Source organism: Physeter macrocephalus, chromosome 15 (genome assembly GCF_002837175.3).
Source record: "Physeter macrocephalus isolate SW-GA chromosome 15, ASM283717v5, whole genome shotgun sequence".
Lineage (NCBI taxonomy): Eukaryota > Metazoa > Chordata > Mammalia > Artiodactyla > Physeteridae > Physeter > Physeter macrocephalus.
The window spans coordinates 2,948,195-2,960,449 of NC_041228.1; the positions used below are offsets into that span (position 1 = coordinate 2,948,195).

Here is a 12,255-nt window from a genome sequence, read left to right on the forward strand (position 1 = left end):
ATCTGAATGAGATCCTTGCCGGGTAGAGTAATCTTGGTTGTAGGTTCTTCCGTTTCATCACTTTAAATATGTCATGCCACTCCCTTCTGGCTTGTAGAGTTTCTGCTGAGAAATCAGCTGTTAACCTTGTGGGAGTTCCCTTGTATGTTATTTGTTGTTTTTCCCTTGCTGCTTTCAGTAATTTTTCTTTGTCTTTAATTTTTGCCAGTTTGATTACTGCGTGTCTCAGTGTGTTTCTCCTTGTGGGTTCATCCTGTATGGGACTCTCTGCGGTTCCTGGACTTGGGTGGCTATTTCCTTTCCCACGTTAGGGAAGTTTTTGATGATAATCTCTTCAGATATTTTCTCGGGTCCTTTCTCTCTCTCTTCTCCTTCTGGGACCCCTGTAATGTGAATGTTGTTACGTTTAATGTTGTCCCAGAGGTCTCTTAAGCTGTCTTCATTTCTTTTCATTCGTAGCAGTGAATTCCACCATTCTGTCTTCCCGGTCACTTATCCGTTCTTTTGCCTCAGTTAGTCTGCTGTTGATTTCCTTCTAGTGTATTTTTCATTTCAGTTATTGTATTGTTCACCTCTGTTTGTTTGTTCTTTAATTCTTCTAGGTCTTTGTTAAACATTTCTTGCATCTTCTCGATCTTTGCCTCCATTCTTTTTCCGAGGTCCTGGATCATCTTCACTATCATTATTCTGAATTCTTTTTCTGGAAGGTTGCCTCTCTCCACTTCGTTTGGTTGTTTTTCTGGGGTTTTATCTTGTTCCTTCATCTGGTACATAGCCCTCTGCCTTTTTATCTTGTCTGTCTTTCTGTGAATGTGGTTTTTGTTACACAGGCTGCAGAATTATAGTTCTTCTTGCTTCTGCTGTCTGCCCTCTGGTGGATGAGGCTGTCTCCCTGTTGTGTTTTTCTCCTCCATCTTACTTGCTTTCCTGTCTTGTTCTAATCCCTGGTCTTACAGACTCACGGAGTGAAGTAAGTCAGAAAGAGAAAAACAAATACAGTAGTATGCCAACACATATATAGATGGAATAATAAAAAAAAAAGGTTCTGAAGAACCTAGGGCCAGGACAGGAATAAAGACGCAGACGTAGAGAATGGACTTGAGTACCTGGGGAGGGGGAAGGGGAAGCTGGGACGAAGTGAGAGAGTGGCATGGACATATATACACTACCAAATGTAAAACAGACAGCTAGTGGGAAGCAGCCGCATAGCACAGGGAGATCAGCTCGGTGCTTTGTGTCCACCTAGAGGGGTGGGGTAGGGAGGGTGGGAGGCAGATGTAAGAGGGAGGAGATATGGGGATATATGTATATCTATAGCTGATTCACTTTGTTATACAGCAGAAACTAACACACCATTGTAAAGCAATTATACTCCAATAAAGATGTGAAAAAAAAAAGAAAAAAAATCCTTTTGCATTTGCAGTATATGGTAGGGATCAGGGACACTTAAGAGTCACACAGACCTTTGAGGGCCTCTCAGGGGTCTGAGCTGCCATCTGGGCACTTATGGGGCACGTGTGTTCCCCCATCACAAGCTCCTGACCTGGAGCTGAGCATTTACAATCCACCCCATCAGGACAAGGATCATGCGCCCATGTCATGGAGTGATTCTAATTACAGTCTGTTTGTGAGCACGTCTTTATTTGTAGGTTGTCAAAGAGGCAAACTTCTGCCTTTACTTAAGTAATCATAAATTTTATTATAATTAAGCCCAAATTGAGATGAATTTATTGTATTTGCTTTTCAACAAATCTTCTGAGATACCCGTGAGTGTGTGTACAAATATACACATAGCTGTGTACATAAATACATACACACATCCCTTAATTTCTTTATACTTCCAGCTTAATTTTTAGACAAAAAGCAACAGCTCCACGTGGGCATAATGAACAGCTCATAAGTGTTTTGACTGAGGTGCCGTTCCCTGGTGCTTCCTGCTCCCATCAGCACTGTGGCAAAGTCTCTGCAATTAGGAGCATAAATGAAGGTCCTCAGAGGTTGGAGGTCAGCAGCAGTAAGGACCCCTCTGGTGGTGTCAGTGTCCAATAACCAGTGTGACTTGACTGCCTGAAGCTAAACTCTAGCATTAAAATAATGACTATGAGTTCTGAAACGAAATTCCACAGGGGGGAAAATTAGCGACATATGCTAGTCTCTTGGTTTATGTTTATCTTGTTATTCCTGATAGCTTATCATTATATAGGATTTTGAAAAGCCCCTTTGGACTTTCCATTTTGTAGCACAGTAATGAAGGAAAGAACCAGAAAGGCCCACTTTTGAGGCGTAAAAACATATTAAATCCGACAATGAAGCTGTTCGGCTTTCTGTCCTGCTGTAGCTGGAGGAGAGTCCGTGTGCTGTGAATTCCTCTGTGTCGTTACTTAGTTATAAATACCTTAGTTGTTTGGCCGCAGAAGGTGACTAAGCTGTTTCCCGCGGGTGGACTTGCCTGTTGTCTGAATGTGTCACTCTTAAGCCACAGAGCTTAATACAGAAATAAGCAGTGCAGCTAGCACCCTTTCTGAGTATACGCTAAGCTTGGAGGCAGTGGGGTACTGAACACAGGACTTTGAACCTTATTTAGCTACTGGCCTTTTCTGGGGCTGGGGGCGGGGGTTGGGTGGCAGTTTTCAGGTCTCTTCTTGAGCTGTGCCGTTTGCCTGCGCACGTAGCGGGAGCAGCCAGTGTGGTTCCCACGCGGCTTGCGTGCTGCCCTTGACCCTTTCCTGTTGCTCTGCTGTTCCCTCTGTCAGGGCAGGTGGTAGCACGGCCTCTCTTCAGCCGGTGACTTGAGAGACGGGTTTTGGAGTCGGATGGCTTTGGCTCCCAGCCCCTTGCTGTTATGACCCCTGCGTGCTGCCCTGAGCAGAGGCCGCTGAGTGCTTTGTGGGTTAGCGTTGCAGCCTGGGCACCCCGGCCCAGCCCTGCTCTCATCTGGTGATCCCCGAAGGAGTGGTAGTGCCTCTGGGGTGCCCAGCACAGTGCCTGGCACGCGGTGGGTGATGCGTACCTGCTAAGTTCCCTTCCCTTTAAGTGGGGAAATGAGCTGCTGCTTTTGCTTCGGGAAAGCTGCACCGGGGGAGTGTCTGTGGGGCTGGGAAGCCAGCACTCAGCGTGGGCAGGGCCGACTTGAAATACACAAACTCACACCTCCCCTGAGGCAGGCAGGTGCCTGGGTCCACGTTTCCTGGGTTGGTATCTCTTTGAGCTGTTCAGAAGCCATCTTAGCTTTCTCTTTGCTCTCAGATTTTTCCTGGAATGGTGAAATTTAACGATCCCCAGATGAGCAAGGGTGTTTTGGCATTAAACCCCGCTCATCACACAGCAAACGAAAGCTGAAGAGGTGAGCTGGTGAGAAGCAGCCTGGGAGGCCGTGGGCAGCTCTGACAGTGAGAGGCTTGCTGGCTTCTCTGTCCCTGGCCACCCAGGGGAACCTGTTAGCTGATCGATTCTCAGGACCCAAGGGGCTCGCTAAGGAGCCGGCTGAAGGCCCACGAAGGAGTTAACAGTAAGAGTTACCCTCCCTGCCAAGTTTTCTAACTTTCTCAGCCTGGTCTTTTTTCGGGTTGCTTGTGTGATGGCATTTTTATGTAATTCTTAAAAACACACACGCACACACAAAAACACTTTGTGGCAATACAGGGAAAAACTTAAAAAAATCTCGTAAAAAAGCGGTTTTTTTCCTTCTTAGCACGGTCAAAGCGTACAAGTGTCTTGGGGGAAAAAGACTCGGTTTCTTCAGTGTCTCCTGCAGTGTTCACGCCACATCCCGCCTGCACGTTTGGGTGAGGACAGAAGCAGAGGAGAGCTGGGAGGAGGTGGCAGCACCGCACGGGGTTAGTGGGCCAGGCACTCCCGGCAGAGGGGGCAGCAGGTGTGGGTGGTAGTAGGGGCACAGCGGGTGAACGTGGGGAAGGGGAGGAGGAAAGGCAAGGGTGAACCCGGACTGTTCTTCCCAAGGCATTTCAGTCTTGTCAGGACCCACGTATGCTGGTGCAGCAGGAGATGCGCTGAGAGCCCTCACCTAGTTTCTGCCCGTCCACGGGAACAGAACTGAATGAGAGCCCGGGTCTTGGTGCCTGGGTTTCAGAAGTGGCCCAATAGAAGTTTGGGAGGGGAGCCTTTGCGGGACCTCAGTATCTTGGCCGATATTGCCATTTCATAGAAAGGTTGGCCAGAGCTGCTGTGGCAGGTGGAGGGGCTGTTTAAAGAAGTTAGCACGCACTGCTGTAGTCCTGGGGCTTTGGGATCTGGGCTTCCAGCAAGCAGGGCCCGAATGGTTTTCTGCCCTGGCTTCATGTCGCCTGGTATGTCATATACCCTTCTATCCCAAATTAATCTGTGGGATTGAAAAATAAAGACAAAGAATGTATTAACCTGGTTCACACATACTTACAGAATGTGAGTTACTGGGTCTTCGAAAGGATTTTGGTACCATTAGTGCTTTGGGAGGGAAGGCAGTAACTTCCGTTGTGGAGTCGGGTGCTGGCAAAATACCCAGAGAGTAATATATCCAGCAGGACTAGAGGTCAGGTCAGTTTGTAAAACTTAATCAGATGAGGCTCCTGCCACATACTCAAAAGTAAAATAATTGCCAGCAAACATCTAGAATCTGTGTGTTCCGTACAGTATTCATTCTGTAGGAGGAGGGTGACAAGACCAGCGTGTATGTGAGGAGTTTTGAGTGTAATGTCCATTAAATGCGTCACATGCACAAGAGGGTGTGTAGACACATACACGCCAAGCCCAGAGTCAACCCCACGGGTCCCACTGCTCTTGAACCTGCCTGGCCTCTCCTCATCTTCAGGTCTGGTCTGATTGGCAGTCTCTCCCGGAGGTTTTCCCTGGATCTGTGGTTACTGTCAGGTGCCCAAGTGTCCCGGCCTACAGTGATTAATCGTTCACGTTGTCCTTCAATCTTACCTCCCAGGAACCAGCACTCTCAACAGTCCCATCATCCTTTTCCCAGCTGCCCATCTGTTTTTAGATCATTCTGAAATAATGGAGTAATATCAGTCTATTAAAAAATCTGAACACCCTATGAACTAGTGGCATTGGTATGCCGCTTGCACCGGACACTTAATTGAGCACCTGTTGCATGCCAGGTCCTCTACTTCCCAGCTGGATGACCTCCAGCAGGGACGTGCACTTCCTTGGTTTCCAAGGGGGATAACGGCCACAACTCGCGGGGTTACCGTGAGGACTGAGTGAGAGACGTCACGCGTGGAAAGTGTCTGGCACGTTCGAGGTTCGGCGTTCAATGAATAACTGAGTAAATAAATGAATGTGATGTGGTTTCTAAACACCTTTCAAGGGCGTCTCCCCGATCTGTACCTATTTAAGGAGACCCTGAGGATAAATGTGCTCCATTAGACGTGTTCTAATTGGAGCTCAGCCAGTCCTGGAGGGAGCACACCCCGGACAGGAAGACATGAACTTATTTTGCATTTACAGCACAGTTTGGCCTCGTGTTCTTGCAGTTAGCAAACCTCACAGGTCTTTCTTCTTTAATATGAACCTCGATCGAGCTCTCTGTCTTCCACTGGACTCTTGCAATGTTGATTTCTGGGTCCCAAGAGGGTGACTTTATTTTTTAACCCTACCTTGATGTGCCTTCATGCAGGAAGTGAATGTCCTGGCTCTAGAATCATTTGGATCTAGAATTCTGGCACTTTTCCCTAGTTTTGGACCATGGGCAAGTTACTCTCTCTAGGTGTCCGTTGCCTTATTCTGATGGAGGGGATTTAGCACAGAGAGTCGGTTTGTTTAGAGGGAGGTGGTAAGGTAACCCAGAGGCGGGAGCAGCAGCAGGTTGCTCCCGTGTCTGGGACTGAGGGACAGCAGGAGGGGGATTAGCGAGGCGGATTAGGGGACTCAGAAGCACAGCGGGAAGGCCTCCCGTTCACCCCGCCGGTGCGGAGGGACCCCCGCCCCAGGGCCGGGAGGGTGGGCACACGCGTAGCGCCCGACGCTGGCTGGATGGGGTCACAGCCCGCCATGCAGGGGGCACAGGGAGACCGGGGGCCGCGGGGAGGCAGGCTTTGTAGTGCCAACGAGGTGGGGTGTCCCCTGGTTCCCACGGGGGGCCGTGCTTGGCTGGCAGGGAACTGAAACCCGCCCTCAGGGCTGCGCGGGAGCTTCGTCTGGTCCCCAGGATAAGGAGGGTTGTTTGTCAGGGGACCGTATCCCCGGGAGCAGAGTCAGGAGGAGAGCCTGCAGTGGGGCTGTTCCAGGCCCTCCTGGTTTCACCACACGTCGAGGCAGTGCTCATACTGGACTTGATTCTAGCCCTTAAACGCCCGCTCCTCCCAGTGTGTAGTGAAGCAGGGATCGTCTGGCAGGAGGGGGAGCCACACAGGTGACACAGCTGCTTCCAGATGACACAGCCGGTGCCCCCCCCCCCCCCCCCCCCCCCTCCCTCCCGGGCCCCTTCCCCCCGCACACTTCACCTTTAGTCTCTCCCCTGTTCACCACACGTCGAGGCAGTGCTCATACTGGACTTGATTCTAGCCCTTAAACGCCCGCTCCTCCCAGTGTGTAGTGAAGCAGGGATCGTCTGGCAGGAGGGGGAGCCACACAGGTGACACAGCTGCTTCCAGATGACACAGCCGGTGCCCCCCCCCCCACCACCCCCACCTCCTTCCTGGGCTCCTTCCTCCAGCACATTTCAGCTTTAGTCTCTACAGTGCTTTACGGACACCCCTTAATTTAATCTGTAAAACAGCCCTGTCACGTAGGAGTTGTCACCCCCATTTCATACACGAAGAAATGTTGACATGGACGAATCATCACTCGCCATCCAGCTCTAGGTGGTCAGAGTCAAAAAGGCATCAAACCCAAGGCCGTCTGACTCCGGAGAGCTAAGGACGCCCCCCGCCCCCCAAAAGGCCCTTTCTGATTTTGTGTTCCTGTTTCCTGAAGAGTGTCTCTCTCCCACTAAACGTGGATCTGTTTCCCTCTAAGGCGATAGAACGTAGAAAGTACTGGTTGAGCTCTGACTCTGTTCATGAGAACAAGAGCGCACGGCTCTTGTCTGGGAGAGAAAGCCGCTCCACGGCCTCAGTGCTCACAGACACAGGCCTTGGAACAGCCGTGATTCTGGAATTCTCTGGTACTTTGATCCATCACATTTTAAATGGTTTGCATCTTTCTTTGCTTTTGAAGGTGCATCCGAATTTTCTAGGGGGATAGCTAAGTCTCCTGCTGCCTCAGTTGCATCCTCATTATCACCTTTATTACTGTCATTGTAGAAAAATTATATGGTGACTTCCTGAGCTGGAAACTAGAAGAAACCCTTGCCCAGTTTCCCTTGCAACCTGGAAAGGTGGCCACTTTCACCGTCAGCATCAAAGTGAAGCTGGATTTCTCTTGCCAGGAGAATCTCCTCCAAGACCTCAGTGACGGTAAGTTCTTCCCCAGTTTTAATCAGCACATCGCCGTCCCCAGTCACACGGTAGCGATCACCATGCCTCGAGCCCCGCTGTCTCTCGGTAACGCGCTTGTCGTTCATCAGCTCGAGCGGCTTGAGACTTCTCCTGGGCACGTACTTCACGAGTGAGTTACTGTGCTCGGGGAAAGTAATAAAAGTACTTTTCAGTTGAACGATTTCTTAATCCGCACTCTTCACTATTTTGTGTTCATTTGCCAGGAGGTCATCCTAAATTAGTAGAAGGTAGGAATTACTGCATTTTTCTTCAAGCAAAACTGCTGTGATCCCTTAGACATCTAATTAGCTGTGATTATGAAGTTCTCCTTCAAAGTCTCATGATTTCTGTAAGGAAATGGAGCGTGGAGAAAAATGGGAATTTATTTTTGTTATAACATTAGGACTAGCTGACTAGGGGTAAGATTTCAGAGATTAACTATGTCCGATTATGCAGCATGCATTCATGCTTTCATTGGGAGTCATCGTGGGGTGTGTTGGTTAGCTCAGGCTGCCACAAGAGAATACCACAGACAACATGGCTACGATCACAAACTTCTTTTCTCATAGTTGTGGAGGCTGGAAGTCTGAGATCAAGGTGCCAGCATGGCCAGGTTCTGGTGAGGGCCCTTTCCTGGCTTGCGCACGGCTGCCTTCTCACTGTGTCCTCAGGCGGCAGAGCGAGCCTGATGTCCCTTCCCCTTCTTAGAAGGACGCCAGTTTTATCAGACTAAGGCCCCACCCTGTGGCCTCACTTAACTTTTGTTACCTCCTCACGGGCCCTGTCTTCAATTATAGTCACGGTGGCAGTTAGGGCTTCACCATATGAATTTGGGGGGCCACATTCAGTCAAAGGGTGTTATTGGAGACGGTCAACGGATTCTGTTACTAGAACTTAGCAACTATGTGACTTTGACTTCTTTGTGCCTTAATCTGGTAAGATGACAGTAATAACCATTTCTATAGTTGTTGTGAGGATTTGCCCTTCAGCTGGAACATGGTAAGGGGTCAACCAGTGTTCGTTATATTCTCCCCCCTCCCCCCCCGCCATCACAGATTTATGACATTACAAGACATTTAACCACCTCTTATTAGAGACAAGGACTTGGCTGGGCTCTTGGAAAACAGAGATGAATGAGTCAAGGTCTGTCCCCTGGGCAGTAGTTATAACAGCAGCTAACATTTAAGAGGTGTGCATAGATGAACTCACTGAACCCTCACAGCAACCCTATGAAATAGGTGCTATTAATAGCTCCGTTTTACAAATAGGGACAGTAAGGCACAGAGAGGTTGTGCAGTTTTTCTAAGGTCACACAGCTAGGAAGTGGCAAAGCTGGGTTGTGAAGCCAGGCAGCCTGACTCCAGAGTCTGTCCTCATAACTATTCTGTGGCCTGTTGTTGCCCAGAGGGTCAGCCAGAAAAATAAATATGTGATTGGAACACCCTGAGACTCAGGGGCGTAACTGAGATGCAGCTCACTTTATCAGTAGGGTCCTGCAGGGAGGGCCTCCCACAGCTGGTGTGTGACTTGGGCCTGAATTGGGGAGTATCCTAGAAGAAGAAAAAAGCCTGTGCTCCACAGGCCTTTCAAGGAGCAGCAGGTACAGAGGCCCGGAGATCTCTGGCCAGTGACGCAGTGGGACTCACCTCCAGAGACTAGATGGACATATGTGTAGACGCAGACCTGATTATTCAGATCTCATTTCAGTTGTCTCCCCGGTGGAGAGGCTACCTGGACCGCGTCGGCTAAGTCAGCACGCCCCGCCCACCGTCATTCTTGTCGCGTCCCCCCGCATTATGGACTGCTCCTGTTCCCTGGAAGTGTCTTGTTTGGTTTTTCCTGTCCTGCTGCCTCCGTCCTTTACCTTAAAAGTTTCACAGGGAGAAGGACCTCATCTGTCTTACTCAGGAGGTCCTGTATTCACAGTACCTAGACGGTGTACCTGGAGGGAGGGGAGTGGATGAGCTCCTCTTCCTCTCCCCGCTCGGTGTGGAGGCTCCTCCCTCCTGACCTCATCTGACCCTAATGACCTCCCAAAGGCCCCGCCTGCTAGTGCCGTCACATTGGGGTTAGGGCTTCAACACAGGGATTCTGGGGGGACACCTACTCTAAGTCCATAGCACGCTCCATGAAATCTCCTGTACTCTCTGGAGTGTTTAAATAACCATTAAATTTTTCTTTTATATTATTAATGCAGGTAGGAAAATAAGTTTACTGTTGGACACACTAGAAATGGAAAATATCACGTGGATTTAACATTATACCAGAACTCAAAAAATATCAGATGAAATGGATATTCTTTTCTGTTTCTAAATGGCTTTGTACCACTGGACTGCATCTTTCTATAAGTAGACAGAGGGTTACAGACAGAGTTTCTGACTTTTCTTTTTCCCAAGCAGGGAGTTTGGCAGAATCAGTGGTGCCTGACACCTGTCCAGGGAAAGCTTGATGAGTTGTTATCCCGGGGGTATGTCTGGGCAAGTGGATGCCTCGCTGAGATCATTTGGATGTGAGATGTGAAGGAAAGCTGATTGTTACTTGTGCTGCTGACCATTTGGGGCAGGTTACTCCTGAGAGAGAGAAAATGGAAGGCCTCCAGGTGGAAGCTGAAGCTGCTTTTATTTTGGTGGCTCCTTGAGTTTATGTGTTCAGTGTGGACATATTTTGTTATGTTTCTGCCTTTAGTTACAGAGTTCTGGAGGATTGTCTCTGCCCTTCTGTGCTGAAAGTAAAATTGCAACTTGGGATTTAGAGTCTGAAAATACCTTCTTCTGTCTTTTAGAATAAAACCAAAGAGAGCTAGAGGTAGGTTTACCAAGTGGTTTGTAAATGTAAGGCTGGCCTAGGTTCCTGTCAGTTAGATATAGCACAGGTGTGCAATAGAGCATGGTTATAATTAATTAGATGCCCTCTTGGGCTTCCCTGGTGGCACAGTGGTTAAGAATCTGCCTGCCAATGCAGGGGACACGGGTACGAGCCCTGGTTCAGGAAGATCCCACATGCCCCAGAGCAACTAAGCCTGTGTGCCACAACGACTGAGCCTGCGCTCTGGAGCCCGTGAGCCGCAGCTACTGAAGCCCGCGCGCCTAGACCCCGTGCTCCGCAACGGGAGGAGCCACCACAATGAGAAGCCCGCGCACCGCAATGAAGAGTAGCCCTGCTTGCCGCAACTAGAGAAAGCCCGCGCGCAGCAACGAAGACCCAACGCAGCCCAAAATAAAATAAATAAATAAAAATTAGATGCCCTCTTTATTTATTTATTTTAGTACTGATACATGTGTTTTTTATTTTTGTAATACAGTATCATAGTTTATGGCATTTATAGTAGAACAGAATTAGAATATACTTTTTTTTTTTTTTTTGATGTGGACCATTTTTTAAAGTCTTTACTCAATTTGTTACAATATTGCTTTTGTTTTATGTTTCGGCTCTTTGGCCACGAGGCATGTGAGATCCTAGCTCCCCGACCAGGGGTCCAGGGATCGAACCCGCCTGCATTGGAAGGCGAAGTCCTAACCACTGGACTGCCAGGGAAGTCCCAGAATATACTTTTTTATTGTGTGTTAAAGTAATATACTTTTACATAAATTTGCATTAATGTATCTAGTGGTCTGGCAAATACAGTATTCTAAGTGAGATGCCCTCTCTATTGATAATGGTTAATAGACACCCCAGCTGGTCATTTACATAGCAAATCGTAGAGTTTGAGACACAGAATCTTAATGTCCACACCCGGGCAAGTTCTCTAGAGGAAGGAAAAAGTTGGACACCAAGGCCCACAAAGGACTCCTGCAGAGTTTGGTTGGTGGATAATGAATGCATTGCTCCGTGTAGTTCAGTCTGAGCAAACTGGAGCCTGTGGTTTAGCCCGTATTTGGAGACAGCTGTACACTCAGTGGCAGAGGCTCCTTTGTGGCCTCTTGCAACTGGGAGATGCCCCATGGGTGGCACTTGGTCTGACAGTTTCAGAACCTCCAGCCGGGGACCCCTGTGGACCCGATTGGCTTTTTAGGCAGGCACTCACATTAACTGTGGTTACTGAAACTAGATGCCATTTAAAAAACTTACAGAAATAAATGTAGCTGTCACGCAGAGCAGGACACTGGATCCAGTGTGGGCTGTAGACAGATGGAAGAGAATTAATATTTGTTGAGCATTGTCAGATGCTGCATATCAGGTCTGGACCAGCGACTTTATTTGCATTATTTCTATTTAACCTTCCCAACAACTCTGTAAAGTAGATGATTCCATTTTGTAAAGACAGGTGGGAGGACTGTTCTGGGTCAGAGGCCATGGAAGAGATCAATCAAATGCTATGTGCGATCCTTAATCGTATCCCGGGTTAAAAAAAGACCCTGAAGACATTTTTGGGGCCTCAGGATCCTGGCTGGGGCAAGAGAGAATCAGGTGTCTCGGTACCCGTCCCGCACAGCTGAGGAAGTGCGGTCCTCGCTCCCACGTGCACCGCCCCCTGGGAGGAGCCCTGGGCTGACTGTCTCTCTGGGCACTGAGCTGCCACCTTCGGGGAGGGTGATGTGGGTAGAGTCAGGCGGTGTCCCCGACCCTCTTCAGCGCGTCCAGTCTCAGAGTTTTGTGTGCTGGGCCTTCTCTGTTAGACCCCTGGACCCCCACCGAGGCCCTCTCGTGTGTGGGTGATGGTCCAAATTGGCGTTCTTTGGGGAGAAGATGGCAGAAAACTCTCATTCTGCCACGATGGCGATGCCACTCTCTGCAAAAAACGATTTTTTTTTTTTTTCTGCGGTACGCGGGCCTCTCACTGTTGTGGCCTCTCCCGTTGCGGAGCACAGGCTCCGGACGCGCAGGCTCAGCG

General features: G+C 49.1%; 1 protein-coding gene across 6 annotated transcripts in view; it reads left to right on the plus strand.

Annotated features, from left to right (window-relative positions):
• TRAPPC9 (trafficking protein particle complex subunit 9) overlaps positions 1-12,255 on the plus strand; it is a 532,255-nt gene that overhangs the window by 141,809 nt on the left and 378,191 nt on the right. For all 6 annotated transcript variants that reach the window (XM_055091306.1, XM_055091308.1, XM_055091309.1 and 3 more), the window contains one exon: positions 7,251-7,403. In XM_055091306.1, coding sequence (XP_054947281.1) covers positions 7,251-7,403 — 153 coding nt within the window. The remainder of the gene's footprint in view (positions 1-7,250; positions 7,404-12,255) is intronic.